The sequence below is a fragment of the Ochotona curzoniae genome, unplaced genomic scaffold (assembly GCF_017591425.1).
Source record: "Ochotona curzoniae isolate NIBS_2020 unplaced genomic scaffold, NIBS_Ocur_1.0 contig_2321, whole genome shotgun sequence".
In the NCBI taxonomy this organism is placed as follows: Eukaryota; Metazoa; Chordata; class Mammalia; order Lagomorpha; family Ochotonidae; genus Ochotona; species Ochotona curzoniae.
The window spans coordinates 12,934,469-12,957,406 of NW_024465421.1; the positions used below are offsets into that span (position 1 = coordinate 12,934,469).

Below are 22,938 nucleotides of genomic sequence, written 5' to 3' on the forward strand. Positions count from 1 at the left end.
TCAAATGCTCCAGGTTCTTTCACATTGTTGCAAATGATAGAATTTGCTTCTTTAAAAACAACAACAACAAAACATTTTTTTGCTTATTTTAAGGCTACAAAATATTCCGCTGTATATATTTTTTTAATTTTTATTTTTTATTTTGAATTTTATGGCTTTCCATGAAGGCTGTACTAACTTATATCCCCCACTTACAGTGTTCCAAGTATTCCTCTCCTCTGTGTTCTTACCAACACTTGCTGTGTTTTGTCCTTTTGATAAGTCGTCCTTACAGATGGGAGGTGATAGCTCGTGGTGTGGTTTGAGTCAACCCCTGATAGAAATGCTAAGCATCTTTCATGGACAAGCACCTGTTGACCATTCACATGTCTTCTCTTGTTCTGATCCTTTGCCCATTTTTATAGAGTTATTTGTTTCCTTGCTATTAAGTGGATTGAGTTATTCCTACATTTTGCATGTTAGCTCCTTATTAGAAATACGTTTTACAAATATTTTCTTCCCACCCTTGGGTTGTCTCTCCGCTCTGTTAATGATTTTCTTTGCTGTGGGTTTTAGCTTTATATAATCTTTTTTGCCCTTTGCTTTTGAGGTCTGACCCGAGATAACATTGCCTGGTGTTTCAAGTCATGTGTCTTCCCCCTATGTCTTCTCTAGAAGTTTTTGTTTCAAGTCTTACATCTAAGTAGGTAAGCCATGTGAATTTAATTTTTATAGGTGGTGAATATCCAGTTCTCCCAACCATATTTATTGAAAAAACTGTCCTTTGCCCATTGTGTGTTCTTGGCATCTTTATCACCAATCAGTTGATGGCAAATGTGTCAATGTTTATCTCTGAGTTTTCAATTCTGTTTCATTGTTCTGTATGTGTGGCTTTTAAAAAAAGATTTATTTTTTGTTTGCTTGCTTGTTTGTTTGTTTGAAAGACAGAGCTACAGAGAGGCAGAGGTAGAGAGAGAGAAATCTTCCCTCTTCTGGTTAACTTCCCAAATGACTGCAACAGCGAGAGTTGGGCCAGACCAAAGCCAGGAGCTTCTTCCAGGTCTCCCACATGGATGGCAAGGGCCCAAGCCGTCTTTCCCAGACATGTTAGCAAGGAGCTGGATCAGAGGTAGAGCAGCCAGGATTTGAACTAGAGCCCATTTGGGATGCTGTCACTGCTCTCAGTGGCTTATCTTGCTTCACCACATCACCAGCCCCTGTGCGTGCCTTTACGCCATTACCATGTGGTTTCGATTACAACAGTTGAATGATATATTCTGAAATCAAGGAGTATAGTGATCGCCACTTTCAATCACAGGAAAATGATGATGGTGAGGCAATGTTAATGAAAAATGGAAACAGGGCTGCCTCATTAATACAGCTGCAAAGCAAAACAATATGAAGTTGAAAAATAAAACATAAATGGGAGTGGTACACACATCCTGCTGGGCTCCCGTAACAGTCCATTGGGGATGTTACAAGCATGTACAGGCCACAGGATCAACTGGACCAGAGAGGTCTTAGCTCATATTTTAATCTTCTAATGATAGAGACACAAGCTCTTAAACATGATAGATGTTTTTGTCTGCTTTATAAACAACCTAGAGTTTCTGAAGAACAGTTTTGTCCTTCTGGTACAAAGCAAAGACCTGACTCTCATTTGACTTCCACAACAGCTGGTATGAGCCTTAAAAAGTCGTCGTGTAGTCTGTCTTGTTTTTGATTGAGAACAGGCTCCAAACCATAATCTGAATTATGGCAATGCCCAACGGTAACAGGCAAACCAAACCAAACATAGCACCAGGAAGATCTAGAAGTGCACTAGAGGGAGGGGAGGAGAAATGAAACAGAGTTAGTTTTCCCAATAGCTTATTTTCTTACTAATTCAAAGTTATCCAACAAAAGTTTCAGAGAAGTTTTGCTATCTACTGGAAAAGTAAAAGTTTATCAAATATTTTGACTCTTTTAAATAATTGGATAGTTGAAACTTACTTCCATACAGCACAATTAGAGGTTGCAAGAAGAATCCAGAGCTAATAGCAAAATTCAGAAATGACAATGGCCTGGTTTTCTGCTAAGAACTTCCATTAAACTCAGGTATTCCTCTGAGTCTCAATTATATTTCAGATAGATCCTATTTTTTATTTAAATCATATACAGTAAAAGAGGGGTCTGAGTATTCAGAGTTTTAAAGTTCCAATATGAAGCTTCCTTGTGGTTAGAAAGACCATCTAAAATAGTGTCTCATTAATTCAGCCAATTGAGGAAAAAAGAGAAAAAGTCAAACTGTAAAGGGAGAGGAAGAAGTCTGTTCCTTTTTCACACTGAAGAAATTGCTCAGGTGAGCACCTGGGCCAGCACATCAGAGTATCCAGGTTGGAGTCCCGACTCCTGCTCCCAGTGGCCTCTTCCTCTCAGTGTAGACCTGGGGAGGACAGCAGGTGATGGTTCAAGTAGCTGGGGCTTTGCTACCAAAGTGGGAAACCTGGGATAAGTTCTGGGATGCTAGCCCTAGCCCCAGCCTAATCTAGGCCCTTGTGGATGAGGAGTGAACCGCTGAAACGGAGCTCTGTCTCTGACTTTGCCATTGGTTAGGCATGGCCCTCCCTCCCACTGCCACTAGAAAGCCACCCTTCTTTCACTTTGAGTCCTGCTTGGCCTGAGAACTGATAATTATCTACTTGCTCTATTCTGCTGCTGCTGCTGCTGCTGCTGCTGCTGCTGCTTCCGCTGCTTCCCTAGCCCTGGGATAACTACAGAGGCCATGGTCACCTGTAGTGACCCATCACCTAGCAACAGTAACCTTTAGGAGCAGCAGAGACATCCACAGTGCTGACAGAATATGCCCACACTGCTGTCCCATCCAATCCCCCTTCACCTACTCCATCTGCTGCTCCAGGGGCATTTGGGGATTTTTCTATCTTTCCTCTCTTTAAGAAATCCTCCCTCCTCTCCCATCACATGACTACTTTAGTCCTTAAGACTTGATGGAGCCTGACTCTCTCACCTCCCAGGTCAGACCCAGCGGAGATCTAATCAGAGGACTCCACACCTCAAGGTACAACTTCTGCCTGGGCAGTGAGAACCTGACATTTCAGTATCAGTGAGGAACTCTGACTGTGCTACTGGGACTGAAGGGCATATGCCTCATGATCTTGGGCTGTCAGACTCATGTGAAACTGGAGTACTCTTGCTGCTGTGTGGGAAAAGCTTGCACCAAACTGAGAGGAAAAGGGTCCTCATATCATTTGAGATCTAGCCAAACCTGACTTTTTAATGATAAGAGTTGATAAATCCCTTCTTTGAAGGAGTGGAACTGGGACTCAAACTCAGATATTCCAGTGTGTGATGCAGGTCTCCCAAGCAGCATTTTAACCGCTGCACCAAAGACCTGCCCTTAAGAAATTGCTTTAAACTGAGAGAGATGCCCAGGGTTTTAGAGAGTTTGTTTTCCCCTCTGACATTACATTTACTCCATTGGAATATGAGTAAGCCTGTTGATGTATTATGTTATGCTTTCCCATTTCCAGTGTAAGCATTTCCAGTGTAAGCTCTGGTAGAACAACAATTCCTAAGCCTTACATAATTATTCATTCATTCAATAAGTGCTTATTTGCATACTCATTCTTTAAATTGTACATTAAATACATCAACCGTGATACCTGTCCTCAGCAAAGCTAACATTTCATTGGAAGTAGCAATATAATAAATATGTTTACTATTATCAAATAATAATAATAGTATTTGCATCTCTGTTTAAAGAAAAAAAATCACAAAAACTAAATTTTCTCACACAGTCTTCTACTTTCAAAAGAAAAGGTATCTACTTACAAGTAATCATATCCTAAAATACTACAGTCTGGCAGAATTTACCCATTTGTAAATCAGTTCTGTGAGGTAAATAAAGGACTACACTCACCTCTAAAGCTGTCATATTCAGGATCACCCATATCATAAAATCAAAGCAAAGTCTGAGTTGTTTCCACTCTCTTTCGCCTATCAATATGGACTTGGGAACCGTAGAAAAGTAATAAATGTATGGTCATTAAGATAAAAACAGATAGTCCTGTCAATGGAGTGTTCACCAGGTTAGTTCCCAAGGACCTCAGTTATGGCTTTCCTTGAAGAAGTTTAATCATTACACTTGCTGGCTGCTGGGTAGTGACTCCTTAGGCCACAGTGGGTACAGTGCTGCAGTGGGTGAAGCCACCACTTGGGGCACATGCATCCCACATCAGAGTGCCGGCTTGAGTCCTGGTTCAGGCAGTCCTGCTTCCTGCTCATGCACACTCTGGGAGGCAGAAGATGATGGCTCCAGTGCTCGGGTCCACACCACTCCCGTGGGAGACCCAGGAGGAGTTCCTCCTGGCTCTGAGCTGGCCCAGCCTGGCTGTTGCAGGATTAGCAAATGAAAGATATTCTCTCTCTCTCTCTCTCTTTCTCTCTCTCTCTCCTCCTTCCCTCCCTCCAGTAGATGAAAAGAGGTAAATATTTTTTAAGCAGTACATAGATCTAGTAAACACAGTAAAGTAATCTGCCCTGCAGAAGGAACATTTAATCTAACTCTATAAAGGAATCACAGACCATTTTCTGAAAACATCAGGGAAGTGAACAATATAGCTGATCTGTGCAGTTCTGTTTATTACAGCAGTGAAATAATCATCAGATATTAGAAAACTTACAAGTGTTAAATATAAGGGCCTGACGTGATGGCTCAATTGGCTAATCCTCCCCTTGCAAGCACCAAGATCCCATATGGGTGCCAGTTCATTTCCTGGCTGCTCCATTTCCCATCCAGTTCCCTGCTTGCATGCAGCCTGGGAAAGCAGCAGAGGATGGCCCAAAGTCTAGGGACCTGGCGCCAGTGTGAGAAACCTGGAAGAAGCTCCTGGCTCCCGACTTCAAATCAGCTCAGTGCCAGCCAATGCGGTCATTTGGGGAGTGAGCCACAGGATCGAGCTTTCTCTCAGCCTATCCTCTCTGTAAATCTGCCTTTCCAATAAAAATTTTTAAAAATCTTTTTAAAAAGTGTTAAATTTCTTTTTATTGGAAAGGCATAATTTACAGAGAAAGAAGGAAAGATAGAGAAGGTCTTCCATATGCTTGGTTCATTCCCCAAATGGCCACAACAGCCAAAACTGAGCTGATCCGAAGGCAGGAGCCAAAAGCTTCTTCCAGGTCTCCCACGTGGGTGCAGAGTCCCAAGTACTTGGGTCATGGGCCACAAGTAGGGAGCAGGATGGGAAGTGGAGCTGCTGGGACACAAACCAGTGCTCATATGGATTGCCAGCACTTGCAAGTAAAAGATTAACCTGTGTGCCACTGCACTGGCCCCACAAGTGTTAAATTTATTTCAACAGACATTTTTGCTAGATTCTTTTCATTGTTGAGGCTTGAAATTCTCTTTGATCATCAAACCATAGCCTGCTAAGTGTACAATTAACCCCTGGACTTCAGCAGGGCACTGGCAGTTTAGCATTAGTTGTGTAGGGCCACCAGATGCCAAATGTTAAATTATCAAAGAGAAATGGCACTTAGGTTCCCTGCATGCATCTATCGCTCTACGCTTGCTTGCAGTGTCATGAAATCAGCTGGCCAGTGCGTTTGGCTGCCAACATGTCTATGCCCAAGCTACTAAGGTTAGTATACACAGCTTCTGTTTCCAAGGAAGTAATCGTTGGTTCTCCATATTGGCTGCAAAATGGAATAATATACAGAACTTTAAAGACCACAGATACCTAAAACTCATCCCTAGAAGTTCTGATTTAATTGGGTCAGAACATGGTAGGGGCTGGGGCCCTGGTATTAGTGGGATGAGCCTCTGCCAGAGGTGTCAGCATCCCATACAGGAACTGGTTCATAGCCTAGCTGCTCCACTTCTGATCCAGTTCTCTGCTGGTGGCCTGGGAAAGCAGTGGAGGATGGCTTAGGTCCTTGGGCCCCGAAATCTATGTGGGAAACCGAGAAAAAGCTCCTGGCTCCAGGATTCAGATTGGCTCAGTTGCAGCTATTGCTGCCATTAGAGAGTAAACCAGCAGGTGAAGGATTTCTCTCTCTCACTCTCTCTCTCTCTTCTCTCTTTCTCTGCAACTAAAAACAAAACAATGTGGAGCATGGCCTGGACATCAGCACTTTTTCAAGTTCCAAGTTGCAAGTTATAACATGCAACAGGCTAGGAACCATAACCTCAGGGCCTTCATGTCTTTTCCAAATAGAGAGGAAATTCAGAGGAACAAGTCAAACATGCATGTTCTTTCTCCATTGCATACATGTATGAAGATGTACCCAATACACACATACAATGACTATGTATCTACACAAAATTAAAATATATTTAAAACATAAAAGATATTATAACTGGTGTTATAGCTCCTAGATTAAATCAAAATAATACTGCTTCTATGTAGGATCAGGCATATACTTCCCAAGCTCAACAACTAATCCACTTGGCCTTCCTCCATACAAATTATATGCTGTTAGACCTCTGTATTTACAGACTGCCACCACATTTTCAAAATTCATCTGAGACATCATATCCTTTGCTGCCCAGTCTGAATTACACACACAGCCAACGTGTACTCCCACAGTATCCCATGCCTAGTCTGTCAGCAGAGCCCAGCACACAAGCAGTGTGATTTCACTGAATCTACTATAAGCTCAATTCATAGTGGGGCTTGTCTTTCCTATCTGTTCTTTGGATTTGAGATAAGCTCCAGAAAACAGCTGATATCCAGCAAATATTTGTTCAAGAAATGCCACATCATTCCACACGTCCACTTGTGGATGCCTCCAATCTACAAACATAATAGTTATTTAAATTAATACTCACAAGGTTGAGAGACAGATAGGGTTCTCACATGCTGTTGCCCCTGAACTGAGCCAGGTTGAAGCTAGGAGCCATAAGCTCAACCCAGTTCTCACGCATGGGTGGCAAAGAGCCAACCACTGGAGTCATCAGCTGCTATCTCCCGGGTCTGCATTGGCAGAAAGTGGCATCTTAACCACTGCACCAAGTGCCTGCCCTTGTTTAACCTCTTGTCTGCCTCCCTCCCACTAGAATGTCAGCTCCATGAGAACGGAGATTGCTGTGACTTTGTTCACTGCCACACCTCATTGCGTAGTATTTACCCTAGAATTTGGTAGGTTCTCCAGGATGTTTCTCAGATGAATAAATGAGCAGCTATTTGAGGGTTCGCTTCCAGATATGTGCCAGGCTGTTGTCTGTTGCTGGCATAATGTTCCTCCTTGTTCAGAAGGGGAAACTCAGCTCAGCCTCTAAAACTCAGTCTAAGCAGCCCCTTGTTTGTGAGATGCTTCCAGACCCTGGGTAGGTTGAGGGAGGAATTTCTTATCCATGTTACCCGTGCTCCCACTGTGGGTGCGTGGAACTCTTAGTACGGTTTGTTGTAATCTCTGAGGCTCCTTGGAGGCTTTTCATTCACCTTTCATTTCCAATACCTTTGTCCCTGGCATATAACAGCAACCCCCTAAAACATTTCTGAAATGAAAAAAAAATGAATGGATGAATACAATAAAACAATCGACATGTAGTTTAGTGTGAATATATGGATGCCCACGTCCCTCTGCCCAGTAACCTTAATACTTTTTTATTACAGCCTGTCCAAGTTACATGAGTTAATGACCAACAGCATCCAAAGTCCAAGATCACTGCTTAGCAGCTAATGTAAAAAGCTGGGCTACCTTTTACATTTCCATCACATTATTTCAAAGGTTTTTGTTTGTTTTTACTTTACCTTCTGTCTGGGCTTGTATATCCAAACTGAGTGAGCTTAGAAAGTATCACCATGGGAGCTAAAAACCGAGCAGGTTTGGTAAGCAAAGCGTTGATGCCAAAAACCATCGAGGGAAAGAGTGGCCTGGAACAGACAAAACAGTGTGAGTCTATAGCACATATGTGCACATGCATGTATGTGCACAGTGTTACATACTCATACATACAGTGTGTATGTGTCAAGGACCTCTTCATCTATGAAGTCCTTTTGGACCCCATGTAGGTAATATTATACAGTCCTCATAAAACATCCACCTCTTTGTAGTAAGGAAGTGGCAGAACCTGACTCTTAAACGAAAGAACTAAGATCCAACCTATCTCCTCAGTGCTTAACGTGTGACAGCTCCATGTGCTCTGGATCGTATTAAATGTGCTACACAGCTGACTTCATTTCAGCCTCACAGCTGTCCCGTGCATGAGGGAGATGGCACCACCCTGACTTTAGAGGTGGGAGAAAGAGGAACTTGTCCACAGTTACACAGCTAGTAAGAGGCAGAGCTGGGATTCCCGCCCAAGTCCCTCTGCCCAGATCTCATCCAGTGGCATTGAATGCACTCCTAGTAAAAATCTTGCCATAGAATTTGTTTAATAATCACGTAATACAAATCAAATGTATTTCCTGGAAAAACTGAAATCACTCCCTATTCTTCAGTCTGCTGGTTACACTGCCTTGGTAAAGTTAATCCCTCACAGGTCTTTGTTTCCTGCTATTGGAGATAATGACTGTAGGAAAATATGCATGTTGTCTGTCTCCTTTAGCAAATTCTAAGTGTCACAAGCTCAGGGACTTCCCATCTGTTTTTGCTCAGAGCAGTAGCAAACCTTCCATTCTCATATGGTCAAGACAGCCGAAGCCGGTGATAATGATGACAACAGGAACAATAATCCTTAAATGAAGAGACAGGAACTGTTTTATGTTAACTAAACTCATTCATCAGTCTTTTCTCAGGATTTTGTCTTTGAATTTTTAGGTCAGTCAGTGGGAAGTTCTATGCCACCTTTCTGGAGTAAACAGTATCCCACGTGGTCTGATTTCTACAATCCATTAGAGATAGAACATGAAGTTTGAAAGTAGTCTAGTAAAGAATATCTTTTTTTAAAGATTCATTTATTTTTATTTAAAAGGCAGATTTTATAGCTGAGAGAGCTCCTCTATTCACTGTTCATTCCCTAAATGGCTGCAACAGCCAGAGCTGAGCTAATCCAAAGCCAAGAGCCAGGAGGTTCGTCTTGGTCTCCTACATGGGTGCAGCGTCCCAAAGATTTGGGCCTTTCTGGATTGCTTTCCCAGGCCTGAAGCAGAGGGCCAAATCAGAAGTGGAACAGCCAACACATAAACCAATGTCCATATGGGATGCTAGCACCACAAGGTGGAAGATTAGCCCATATGCCACCACACCAGCCCCAAGAATACCTTTAGATTGCGTGATTTTTAAGTTCTCACCACAAGCTTGAGGTAACTTTTTATAAACAAATTTCCTCTATCAAGTCTAAGTCATTCAAATTAGTTTTTGTGGGAATAACTTTAATTTCACACTTCATTTCCTAAGCTTATAAAACATAAGTATAATTAAATCACTTGTTTATATATATATATATAATAATAAGTACATCTGGCATTAACAAATTTAAAATCAAAATGCACTGGTCCTTTGGGAGGACACAATTGAATTGGGGACAATAAACACCAGTATCCCTGACTGTAGCCACTTAGCCACAAACAATCAGGGTACCATGTGCCTGAGAATGACTTAGCATCCCATGAAGGCAGGGATCAGAGAACCTGCAGAGGCCTTTTTAACACCTGCTGTTCTGCCTCCCCAGCTCTGCCCGTGTTGCATGACACCCAGGAGGCAGTCAGTAAATATTTGTTGAGACAATTATTTCTATCACTCAAAGCTGCTGCAGGGACTTGAATGAGCAAACATGTGGCACGTACACACATTGCATTTGGTAAATGCCAGTGCACTTCCCTTTAAACAGCTTGAGATATTTTATTTATTTGAAACCCATCTCACTCAAAAACAATTTTTCAGAGGTATAAGATGTTTACTGAAGCTACTGCTTGATAACTTCAGTCACTCAAACAACCAAAACCAAATTCTTCAGAACCAGCCACTTCTCTGGGTCTCTGGGCACAGGGCTCCAAAAAGGAAGACATGGTCCTGAACCATAGGAAGCCTGCTGTTTTCCTCTTCGCTCTAAATATGACCCAACCACAAAACCCCAAAACAAGAAACAAATTGTGCAAAGAGGAAATCAAGCAACTAGCAAAGGTTTCCTCAATGTAAGTCACATTAAAAACAGGGGAAGGGACTAGGGTGGCATTTAGCCAATAATTCTGATGCTTGCAAAACCAGTTCAAATCCCAGCTGCTCCACTTCTGATCCAGCTCCCATGACTCCTTGCTTGGGCCTGTCCTAACCCCAAGCCAGCCATTTAGACCATTTGGGGAATGAGCCAGCAAATGAACAATCTCTCTTTCCCTCTTTTATTCTATCACTCTGCTTTTCAAACAAATAAGTGTTAAAAAGGCTGGCGGGGAGATGAGGGCAGCAGTGGACTTTATGACCACCCTTTGAAACACCTGCATTCCATATCTGAGGGCCTTTGCTTCTGATCCAGCTTCCTGCTAATGTACTTGGGAGACAGCAATGATGACTCAAATACTAGGGTCCCTGAGTTCCCAGCTCGTGGCTTCATCCTCACCTAGTCCTGGCTCTTGCAGGAATCTGGGGGGGAAGTCAGCACGTGGGGGGAATCTCTTGCTCTCTCTCTCTCTCTTTCTCTCCCCTCCCTGTAACCTGTGTGTGTGTGTGTGTGCGTGTGTGTGTGCGTGTATGTGCGTGTGTGTGCATGTGTGTGCGTGTGTGTGTGTGTGTATGTGTGTGTCTTCCTGTCTATAACACACTACCTTTCAAATAAATATATTTAAGAAGAAAAGGCCATTCAATATAAATGTTTCTAAAGAGCTAACAAAAATCTTTCCTGTGTTCTTAATACATTCCTCTCTAATCTATAGATTAGGGCTCATATCATAAAATATTTGCCAATCAAGAGAATTTTAAGGCTAATCTAAAATGTTTATAACCATACCAAAGAACAAAGCCTCTTATCATAAGCTTATACATCTTAAGCTAGGAAAAAATAATATGGGCCTTGATTTATTCTTTATTTTGACTTTTGCAAAAGCCAATGTGCTTTATCGTCCTGTGCATATGCAATATGTGGAACATGAAGCTAACTGAGATTCTGCTGTGGCTTCTGATATTTTAACCCCCTTTCAGCACTGACTACATAAAACTGAGGGATAAGATATTCCATGTCCTTTCAGAAGTGAGGGGAGATTGCCTAGAGCAGACAAATAACAATATCCTGTTTTGTCCCCCTCCCTAATACCCAACAACCCCTCTTAGGATCATCTCTGAAATATGTGATCAGTGGCGGCACTGTAACCAAGATGGAGACTCTAATACTCTTGCCGACGTGTAACATTTTTGTAGCTAATATCTGAATAAATATACTTACTGCCTATTGAACTTAAGTAATTCTGCGTCAATCATGTCAGCTAGAGGCAGGTTAAATAAGCAATAAGAAGCTTGCACTATCACCCTAAGGGGAAAAGAAAAAGGGTTAAAATGCTTTACAGATAAAACTGTTACAATTGGAGCTGCAGGGAGATACAGGAGGAGCATGACAGCAGACAGGCCCAGGGCATTGGGGTCCTAGGCAAAGACACCTAATCCCAAGAGGGAAAGCAAAGTTTCCTGGGGAAGCACAGGCCTGGGCTGAAGCCTCAAGGAACATGAGGAGGGATCCAAGGAGGAAGTGGGTAAGAGCTTTACAGCTGCAGAAAATCACATCTGGTAGACACTGAGGTGCCTGAACCAGGAAGTGCCGAGTGTTTGTATGGCAGAGGATGATGTAACTGGAGGATTAACAAGAAGTGAAGAAAAAGAAGTAAAAACAAAAGTCTGTATAACAAAGGACATCACACATCGTCATTCGGATATATCTAGAAAGCAGAGAGAAGCCACTTAAGATCGTCAAGCAAAGCGATGAGGTACTTCTAAACAGACTAGGGGAAGGGAGAAGGGACTGGAGACTCAGGGCACAGTGACCATGAAAGAGGCTGTTTGGTAAGAGATGAGGAGGACCTGGGCAGAGAAATAGCCACAGAACATAAGAGGGTTGGGCTGAGGACCTAACAGGGAGATGAAACTGCTAATAATTGGCACTGGGTTGGCTACAGGTGTGGAAGAAGAGAGAATGCAAATTCAACTTCTCAGTCCCTGTCTTGGGCAACTAAACGGAGGAGCCATTTCCCAAAATGGGTGATAAGGTCAAAAGAGCAGGTCCCCTCACAGGGAAAGACCCAGGGTTTAGACACATGAAAAGAGATGCCTGGGTTAGAGACCTGACACATTGCCAGTTCTAGCTTCCTGAAAACCTGAGAGGCAACCGTGATGACTCAAGTAACTGGGTCTCTGCCACCCATGTGGGAGACCCAGATGGAGTTCACAGCTCTCAGCTTCAGCCCTTTTGGGAAGTGAACTAGCAGATGGGAGCCCCGTCTGTCTGCTGCTCAAACTAAAGCACTATTTACTACAAATTTAAAGGCAAGAGGTTCCTATTCAATCGACTGGGCAGAAAGGCGTGATAACCCTACCTGGAAATGGGTGTCAAAGTCAGTTCAGGTCAAAGACATTTCGCCACCTGAGAGGGTGAACAGCAGGAGCTAGTGTAATCTGGAGCTGGAAATCAACCTTTACTTACATGATAAGCGTGAGATAGAGAGCCAAACAGTAATAGTAGTCCGCTCCCAGAAGTAACATGATAATGGAAGCTGTCCCTTCTAGGTAGAAAGAAACTAGGATGATCTTATAATAACCAAATTTCTTCAGCCAGGAATGACCCACAAGTAGGAGGCACTGAAATGGAAACAGACAGGTTGGTTAAGAAGGAACCCACATGTGAGACTTATTTATTCTATTTGATGCTAAAACATTGCCTTGGCTAGAGATGCTATTATCTATATTTATAAAAAATTAGTCATAGGGCCCGGCATCATGGCCTAGTGGCTAAGGTCCTCACCTTGAACGCAGTCAAGGACGGCCCAGAGCTTTGGGACCCTGCACCCGCGTGGGAAACCCGGAAGAGGTTCCGGGTTCCTGGCTTCAGATCAGCACAGCACTGGCCATTGTGGTCACTTGGGGAGTGAATCATCGGGGAGTGAATCATTGGACGGAAGGTCTTCCTCTCTGCCTCTCCTCCTCTCTGTGTATCTGACTTTGTAATAAAAATAAATAAATAAATCTTTTAAAAAATTAATCATAATAATCTGAAGATAACAAACCCCATTGCTTCCTATAAGACAAATGAACAAACCAGACAATGGTTTCCTAATTCTTTTATATTCATACAGTGAAGAGATTTTAGTAAAACTGACCATATTATTTTTTTAAAAAATCCATCACTTAGAAATAAACCATTTTTTTTGGAACTCAAATTTGAAACAAATCCAAAATTTAAAATTCGGGGTTAAAGCCTCAAATTTTCTTGTCATACAGTAAATAAAATAAATATTTGTACATATAAATTTTGATATATATAAAATTTTGATATATAAATCAAAATTTCATTGACCTTGTTCTGTCATGTACTAAAATATACTTTTTATCCTAAACTCAAGGCCAGAAGTAAACAACAGCTTATAGTTCTGTCTACATTTCTGCAGACTATAGTCCTAACCTTTCATATGTTGATAATTTTAATGGATTCATATAGAGAGTTCTGATCTAGATTTTTAAAAAGTCTTTGCTACAAACATAACAATTCTCTGTTTTAGATGGGGAGTGCTAAATGTACACACATGCACATTAACAAAGATCAGAAAATACCCTTTGTTTCAACTTAAATAGCACATTGTTTAGCGCTGAAAGTTTTCACTAACCAAACCTATGTGTGTTACATTTAGAAGAGGATTTTGAGTAATGTAAGTAGAACATAAGCATTCTGTAATAAGCATAAGGGTCACTCCCACCCCAGCTGACTTTTTGGCTGATTTCTGTACTTTCAAGGAACAAGAGCTCATTTTCTGGATACTAAGAACAATAGTGATTGATAAGCTCCAAGGCATTTCTTAGAGTTCTGCATGAGAAAGTATTTAAAACACCCCAGCAGAGGCTGGCATTGTGGTTCAGTGAGTAAAGCTACTGCCTGTGATGCCAGCATTCCACAGGAATACCAGATCAAGTCCTGGCTGCTTCACTTCTGATCCAGCTGTCAGCTAATGCACCTGGGAAAACAGCGGAAAATGGCCCAGATGTTTATGCCCCAGCCACCCAGATGGGAGACCCCAGTGGAGTTCTCCTGGTTTAGCCTGGATCAGTTCTTTCCACTGCGACAATTTGAGAGAGCAAATGAGCAAATTGGAGCACTCTCTCTCCCTTTCAAATAAATAACTATTAAAGTAAAACACCTCAGTAAATCCAATTCTGTTAGAACATTAGAAAGTAACATATTTCCACATATAAAAGAAAACCATTCACATAAGAAATTCATCATATAAAACGTGGGGCAGAGTGGATGGCCCAAGAGTTTTATATCAGATGCCCCAAGTTTGAGTTCTACTTTTGCCACTTTCATCAGCTACATGTTCACAGACAATTAAGTTACTCTATATAAGAGAAGTTTCCTAGCTCTCCCCCTCCTCCTCTCAATCTAGCACCTTGCCCCCCATAGTCATTGTTAGTTTCATTCTTGTGTCCACCATTTATAAAGATACAAGTCAATGATGAATGATCTTACAAAAATCATCAAAGAAGAAAAAGACTGCCTTTTCCCTTTACTAAAATAAATACTGAAGGTTTTGCCTCCTCCTTCATCCACATGTTTACAATGTACCTAAGCTGCAGCATCCACTGGAATGCACGAGAGCCAGGTGGGATATGGGCTGGGCCAGACTAGGTGGCAGCAGAGGCAGACATGAACAAAAAACAGCACTGAGGGGTGGATCTGGTGATGGTTACTGGGGTTCACCCCAGTTAAACTAAACACTCACTGTTGGAAATGAGGACGGGTTTGTGGAAGGCTGGCTGATCTGGGTCACAGCACCCGTGGGTTCATGTGAAATATAGGTGCAGGTGAAAGACCACACCTGACCCTGAACTGGCTGGCACACATAAAAATCAAGTCTGAGGTCACCCCAGGCGAGGTTTCTTGGGGGGACTCCCTGACCAGACTGCTGGACTCAGATCCTGGCAACAGGAAACATCACAGGCTGTGTGGTCCGACCTGGGAGTGCATGTATCAGGACTGGGTCTCCCCAGTTGTTGATGCCTGTAAGGTGGACAGCATGTCCTAATGTACATGGGGTAGCAAGTGTCTTGGTTTGTGGGTACACTAAGATGTACTTTGTTAAACAATAGAACCTTAGAAAGATTTTCTCTTCCCTAGAGTGATAAAACCAATAACTTTTCAAAACTATTAAAACCATTCAATTAACACTCTCAGAACACTCTTCCCCACATTAGGGTTTCTAGGGTGTCATCAAAGGACCGTTTCCCATCCCAGGGCACTGATGTAGTTTGACAACAAGGAGTGGACCTCTCCCCTCCTCCCCTGCAGAAACAGGAGGAAAAAAAGACTGAAATGTGTCCCCCCCACCCCCACCTTCCCCTGTAGTTGAACCTCCCCACCCTAATCAGAGGCCCACATGGGCATGTATCTCCCAACTATGTAAACAATATTAAAAATAAAATTAAAGATTAAAGAAAAACATCTGTGAAGGCAGTGCCATGCTGGCAGTACATGTTGAACTCCTGTCTGTTGAGAGAGTTGGAGGTTGTTCATAACAAGGGCTAACAGGCCTCCAGCATCTAGTTTATGCCAGGAAACATTTTAAGCATGCTGTATGTCCTATAATTCATTTAATCCTCACAGTAATCCCATTAGAGAGGATCTATTTTTATTCTGATTCAACAAATGAGAAAAGTGAGACACACAGGGTTGGAGAAATTCACCATCAGCCAGCTGGTAAATGGGGGCGTCAGAGTTGTCCAGGGCAGGCTCCCTATACAAACCCAATTACTACTCCACCTCCTTGAGGGCAGTGCGATATCAAAGAGTTACTACAGATAAATAACACTTGTTCATTCTTTTCTGCTTTCATTCACTCAACTCCTCAAAAAGAATGTCACTGAGAAGACAGCCTCAGAAAACCGAAATTGTGTTTGCCCTCTGCGCTGTGTCCACTGGCTAATGGGACGTAATGAAATCCCTGACTCCACCAACGGATCTGGTGAGCTTTTTTTTTTTTCTTTAACCACAATAATTCAGGCACATGTTACTTCTCTAAAAATTAAGAAAAAATGTGAAGTAATTTTGGATTTCCATTTTATACCCTCCCCAATTTCTTGGGACCATTAAGGTTTCAGATGGTAGATGTACATTTGAATTTTCAATTTGTGCGTAGACTTTTACAGTCTGAACACTCTTCATTTGAAATCTGAACTACTCCAAAATTTGAAACCTTTTAAGACTCTTAAAATTCAAAAGTTTTAGAACCTCTTTGGGTCTCTCACATGGGTGCAGGGTTCCAAAGGCTTTGGGCCATCTTCAACTGCTTTTCCAGGCCACAAGCAGGGAGCTGGATGGGAAGTGGAGCAGCTGGGACACGAACCAGTGCCCAAATGGGATCCCAGTACATGCAAGGTGGGTACTTCAGCCACTAGGTTGCTTTGTTGGGCCCCATGAACTTTTGAAGTACCCTTGTAGTCAGCCCTCCAGATGTCATGATAAACATCAGACTAGTGTATGTTTTTGAAGAGAGACATGCTTTCTACAATAATGCTCATGGCTGTGGAATTTTAATAACACTCTAGAATTCCAGGGCTTGGGCTTTCAGCCAAGAGTTTTGGAATGTGACTCTAAGAATTCTTTACCAAATAACTTCTTCCAAGTTGACAGATACAGAAATCTTAAATACCCTAATAAAGCAAAAGTACATGCTCGCAGAGTGCTATTTATTTTCTGCCATATCTCTGCTGAGGTTTAGATGAGAAAGTTCAGGGGAATCACATCCTCAAGTTTCTTTTGTTTAAAATAGCACATTGCTAGATTCTCACCGGGCTCCGTTTGCCTTGCCCCTCCTTTCAGCTCTGGAGCTCTGTACAGTGTGTAAGGCTCTGATTCTTTGGGTCTCTTAATAAACGTATGTCATTTGCTCTGACTTCTGACATAATCAGGTATTAAAACGCACAGGGAATGATCACATACCCGTGGGCAGACGAAGCCTGCTCCGTACATGACGCTCCTTACAGACGAAGAAAGGCTGTCCCCGGGAATGAGGTGATCTGTGAAGATCATCATGAAGTTGCTGAAGACGGCTAAGTGGAAGACTTGGAAGAAATTCGTGATCAGAAAAAGGTACAAGTTCTTCTGGGTCAAGATCTGTCCCATCCACAAGGCAAGATCCTCCTCTCTCCCCGAGGGCACATTGTCCTCCAGGCTTCTTTTCCATTCAAAACATTTCATGTGGTTCATGCCAGCACGGATACTGGCAGCAGCAAGAAAGGCAGTGAGCACAGCGGCAGCCTGAAATTCGGGCAAACTCTCCATGTTATTAGAGATGAGGCCAAAGAACAGGACACTGGCCGAGCCCATCAGTGATGCCGCGTGGTTGGTTTTAAGAAGACGAAGCCTACTTTCGTGTCTTGGGAAGGTCCCTATAAACCACCTACACTGGGCTTGCTGAATACAGGAGAGGGTGCTCTCAAAGGCACATGATGACACCATCAGGTGAATTCCATTAAGCCAGTCGCCTTCTTGATAGTTTTTCCAAGGGAACCAAGGAAGCAGGAAGGCCATTGCACACAGAGGGCCACCCAGCAATGCAGAAAGATAACGGCTTATACCACAGTCGGACTTAAAACTGTCACAAAAATACCCAATCAGGTCATTAAGAATATTCCAGATCATCAAAATTGCCTAGGTAGTAAAAAACAAAACATGATTATTTCAGTGCAGTACTATAAGCTACTATGTTCAGGAGAAGATAAAGATGACCCCTGAGATTTTTTTTTTCACTTATGTGGAATGATCAAAGCTAATCCATCAAAAAGCTTACTGGTTCCAGGGTAAACTGAAATATTAATAACAGCCAAAATGAAAGTTTTTCAAAAAGTCTGTGAGAAAACAGAATTGTCTGTGTTGGTGCCAACAGTGCTGGAAATGCCTGCATAGTTTCTTCATAATAGGAGACTGCCATGAGTTTCCTGAGGACCTCTCGGATGCATGGATTTCCAAGTGTTGCACCAAAATGAACTTAGCATTAAATTCCATTTCCCACAAACTTTTAGAAGTCTTCCTTGTATGGATTTTCTTTTGTTCAGGCATCACATACGTATGTACTAACATTATTTTGTCCAGTCCTTAAAAACAGCGCTAAGGGTTAGGTGTTTTGCCTCGGGAATAATTTGCAGGTTAAGGTACACATGTCTGAGTTCCTGGGCTGCGGAGTGCCTGGCTGCAGATTCTGACTACAGCTTACTGCTGAGAAAGGCCCTGCCAGGACTTGGGTCCCTGCACCCATGTAGGAGACCTGGATTGAGTGCCCATCTCCCAGCTCCGACCCAGCCTAGTCAGGGCTGTTGCAGACATTTGGGGAATCAGCCAATGGCAACTCTCTGTTTCTTCTTTTTTTTTTTTAAGATTTATTTATTTTTATTGCAAAGTCAGATATACAGAGAGGAGGAGAGACAGAGAGGAAGATCTTCGGTCCAATGGTTCACTCCCCAAGTGACCGCAATGGCCGGAGCTGAGTTGATCCAAAGCCGGGTACCAGGAACTTCTTTCCAGGTCTCCCACATGGGTGCAGGGTCCCAAGGCTCCGGGCTATCCTCGACTGCCTTCCCAGGCGACAAGCTGGGAGCTGGATGGGAAGTGGAACTGCCGGGATAGAACCAATGCCCATATGGGATCCTGGGGTGTTCAAGGCGAGGACTTTAGCCACTAGGCCATGGTGCCAGGCCCAACTCTGTTTCTTAACAAATTTCTAAAAATTTAAATAGCAGTATTGTTCCACATAAGTTCATTTTCTGGGAAACCAGTTTGCCCTTTAAACCCTAAAGCTTTTATGTTTTCAATGATAATTTTTTTTAATCTCTCTTTGACTTCAAACAGAGTCTTGAACAGGGGTCAGTCATCTTTGGAACTCTCACCGCAGCAGCTCTTTGTCCAATCACAGCAACACACAGCTGCAAGGAAGGCGTTCTATCTTATGTGCAGGACAAGAAAGATTCCATCTCACCTGGGCTTGACAAAAGGTCTCTTCTGAAATCTTGTACAGATGCAAAAAGAGTTTCACATAGTAGAAGCTGAAGGCAGAATTTAGCAGGTCAGTCCCCAGAGTGATCATAGAGTATGCCCAAGCAGCAGAGTTCATATTTAAAAAGATCATGTTGCATACACAGGCAATCTTCTTCCCTCTGTGAATAAAAATTAAAATTCATTATTTGCAATATTTGATGGGTGGCAAAATTCCACCAGACACTAGTTTAAATAAGAATCTCCAACTACTGCCTCTGAATACCAGTTTTACCCATTCACTTTTTGAGATGTTACCAGGAACTCTACACAGAGTACGACTCTGCTTATCTTTTTCAATATTGCTTGTAAATTACAAAGTGGGGTTTACACAGGAGTTTGGACAGGCATAACTAGCGGTTGGGGGGAGACATGTTTGCAAGTTATTGCCCTTCCTATGGGAGGCTGCAACAGAAAAAAGACAATGAGATGACTATCGTTTGCTTAAACAGGAGGAACAGAATAAGGCCCTGCTCTTAGTAAGCTCTGTTCAGTAGGACAGGCCTGCGTCTGAAGGGGTTATTCTTTTGACTTTCTGTAGGACTATTTAAGCTTTCACTCAAAGGCCATATCGCTGAGATGGGTACAGAAATCACATATGCTGATCCTTACTCTGAGGATCTTACATCCAGCAACCAACTTACTCTTTGACCTGTATGTTGATTCTTCAAAAAGTCCATGGAAAATGAAGTTAAAAGTTTATTTTGGTGTAAAAAATTTTTTATCCATGCCTTTGAGAGGGTCTTTTAAAAGTTCATGTATCATATGAAAAAAAAAACTATATATGAATTTCAAATAATTTTTGCACCAAAATAATCTTTTAGTTTTGTTTTCTACAAACAGAACTAAAAGAAGAGCTTTGTAGAACTGGAAAGCAGTAGGTAGGCATATATTCAACTTTCTATTAATCTTGAAGATACTTTTAAGAGAAAGCATAATCAGGCTTGGCGAGATAGCCCAAGTGGTTAAATCCTTGCATTGCATGTCCCGAGATCCCATAGGGTGCCAGTTCATGTCCTGGCTACTCCACTTCCCATCCAGCTCCCTGTCTGTGGCCTGGGAAAGCAGTCGAGGGCCCAAAGCCTTGGAGCCCTGCACCAGCATGGAAGACCCAGAAAAGCTCTTGGCTCCTGTCTTCAGTCAGCTCAGCTCTGGCCATTGCAGCCACTTGGGGAGTGAACTAGCATAGAGAAGATCTTTCTGTCTCTCCTCTGCAAATCTGCCTTTCAAATAAAAATGATTTTAAAATATAATAATCTTCCTATGTGATCCCTGTCCCACTTGAACATTCAGCCATGTCTGCATAGTCCTAGTAAATCAGAAAAGAGAAATATTCAGATAACTTGAGACATTTAATTAACTTCAGTAATTCTTGAGCTTCTGTTTTAACTTTGGAGACCCAGAACATAACCAAGCAGGAACTTCAGTCCGTATTGCCTAATTTCTTAGGAAAACAGGCCAGTTAGAAGGGAGGAAGAGGCATGGAACTCAAGTGATCAAATGACTTAAGTCTCTAAGCTTCACTCTTCACTGGGTAGACCCAAAACTGATTCTGATTTCATGGGGATGGGATCCTGGAATCATCAAAGTAGATTATTAAATCTGTGTGCATGCCAGGCACTGTCTGGAGACTGAACAAAGAATAGGTTCCCGTTTGTGAACTGGTGTTGGTAAAATATAGATTCTGCTGTGATGATAAGAGTCGAATCTGATTTTGCTGCTGCTGTTGTTATGCAGATCACCAGTACTGCAGTTGTGTGTGTGAAAGCTTTCTTTTCTCTTACTTGTCTATATCAGTGTGGACGAAGGCGTTTCCTTTTCTTCTCTTTTCTTCCATGGGATTATAACCTATCTAGTGGGAGGGAACCTTTTTTCTGCCAAGGATGATTTAGACATAACATCGCTCACAGACCATACAAATCAGCCGGCTCTAGATTCACTGAGCCACAAGTCCAGCCTGTGGTCACCTTGGCAGGACTGCATGTCCCCCATTCCAATGACCTACATTTATTATTATTATTTTAATATTCATGAATGTCCCTACAGGTACCTACATTTTAGCAGTATCAGTAGCAATGACATGATTTTAATTTAGAAAGGGCACAAGGAACAGGTATTTAGCCTAAGCAGTTAAGAACCTCGTTGGGGGGTTGACATCCCATTTCAAAATATATGTGTCCTGGGTTCAACTCCCCACTCTAGCCTCTGACTTTAACTTTTTGCTGGGAGGAAGCTCACGCAGTTGTATTCCTCCATGTGGGGCACCTGAATTGAATCCTCAACTCCCAGGTGTAAGCCTGACTCAGTCAAGGTCATTGCAGACATGTGGGGGTGGCTAAGAAGGAGTCCACCTTGTACCTTGCCGAAGGTTCCTCCACTGACACCTGCCGTGGCTAGAGTCCTGAGTTTAGGACTCAGCCTGCTTCTCCTCCGCAGGGCAACAGTCCACAGCCCCGGAGGGAGGTAACCCTGGAGTCCAGCTTTCCCACACTCACAGCATCTTCCGGAGCTGCCACTGATTTGAACAGGAATGGGGAGGCAAGAAAGGCGTTCTCCCATTCGCATGAATATTTATTTATGTAGATGACTTAGGGCAGTTTCCCGCTCTATCAACAAGTTTTACTCCTTCATACAGGAAGATAAGGATAGTTGGAAGGATCTAGAACACCTTCCTTACAACTTTCCTTTTATTATTATCATTATTTTATCCACAGTGACATGTTCACCTTGTGAACACGAATCGCAAAGGGGCTGATAAGAAAAAGCAAAAGGTCAACAATTCCAACTCATTCCTCCCTTCGGGGAGTTCCCACTGCAGTCTGTAATCTCCTGAGGGGAGGGGTGTGGAAATGACCCACGGGGCACCACTTCAGAAGCCTGCCCTGTCAGCGAGTTTCGGCTCGCTCCCTGCTTGTCCTTTTTTCTTCTAGCCTCGGTGCGTTGTTACCTTACATTCTAGAAACGTACTTCTTCACCTTCTTGGCTTTTCGATTTTTTTTTTTTCCAGTTGCACCTGCTCGTTAAGGTGAACAACACTTACTTTCTAGTCTGGTCCCCTCAACGAGAGCTCCGGATGCAACAAGAGCCTGACCCTCGTGGGGACCCCTGCTAGCCACGTCTGTGGGGAGCAGGGGGCACGGCCCCCCAGCACAGGCTCAAACTCGTGGTCCACACACCTTTATCAACCGCCTGACATAAATATATATATGTGTGTGTGTAGATAGAGATATAATCTTTTTCTCCCCAACGGATTCCGCTTTCCCAAGCGATTTTGGCGCCCGCCGTTTCTGGAAGGAGTGGGTACGATTCCAGGCAGCTTAGACGCGAACACTCAAGAAGGTATTCGCTCAGCCCTCAACTCCCGATCCATCCCGAGTCCGTGCGCGCCGCCGACAGCGAGTGCGGGGTCGGAACGCCGACAAAAGGCGGGCTGGGCAGCGGGGTCCCCGGCACCGCGGGCGCCCCACGACAGCCGCCCAGAGGCCGGACAGCCCTCGCCCCTCCTGCCCCACGACAGCCTGTCCACTACAGCAGGCCGGGTCGACACGCACCCCAGTCGCAGAGGCGCCGAGCGCCGCCTTCACGACACCCCGGAATCCCGAACGCGCCCCCTCCTCCGTAGCTACAACAGCGCCGGCAGAGGGGCGGGACCTTCGGCCGCACCCCTCCGCCTTTCCACCCGCCTTCTTTGTTCCTTGCGGAACCTTCATTGGCTGCTTGCCCTCGGGACTCGGCGAGCCGCGAGCCCGAGGAGAGAGGTGATTGGGCGGAGGCCTTGCCACTCACCCGGCAGCCCGCTC

The 22,938-nt window shown here is 43.3% G+C and overlaps 1 protein-coding gene across 1 annotated transcript; it reads right to left on the reverse strand.

Moving 5' to 3' along the window:
* Positions 1–1,554: 1,554 nt before the first annotated feature.
* On the reverse strand, positions 1,555–19,255 carry LOC121152008 (transmembrane protein 180-like). Its single transcript, XM_040973904.1, has 6 exons — positions 19,083–19,255; positions 17,051–17,761; positions 12,548–12,702; positions 11,300–11,383; positions 7,734–7,856; positions 1,555–1,800 (listed from the first exon to the last, which is right to left on the reverse strand). Exons 1-6 carry the CDS (start codon positions 19,230–19,232, stop codon positions 1,668–1,670), a joined length of 1,356 nt encoding a protein of 451 aa, XP_040829838.1. The 5' UTR covers positions 19,233–19,255; the 3' UTR covers positions 1,555–1,667.
* Between the last annotated feature and the right edge of the window lie 3,683 nt (positions 19,256–22,938).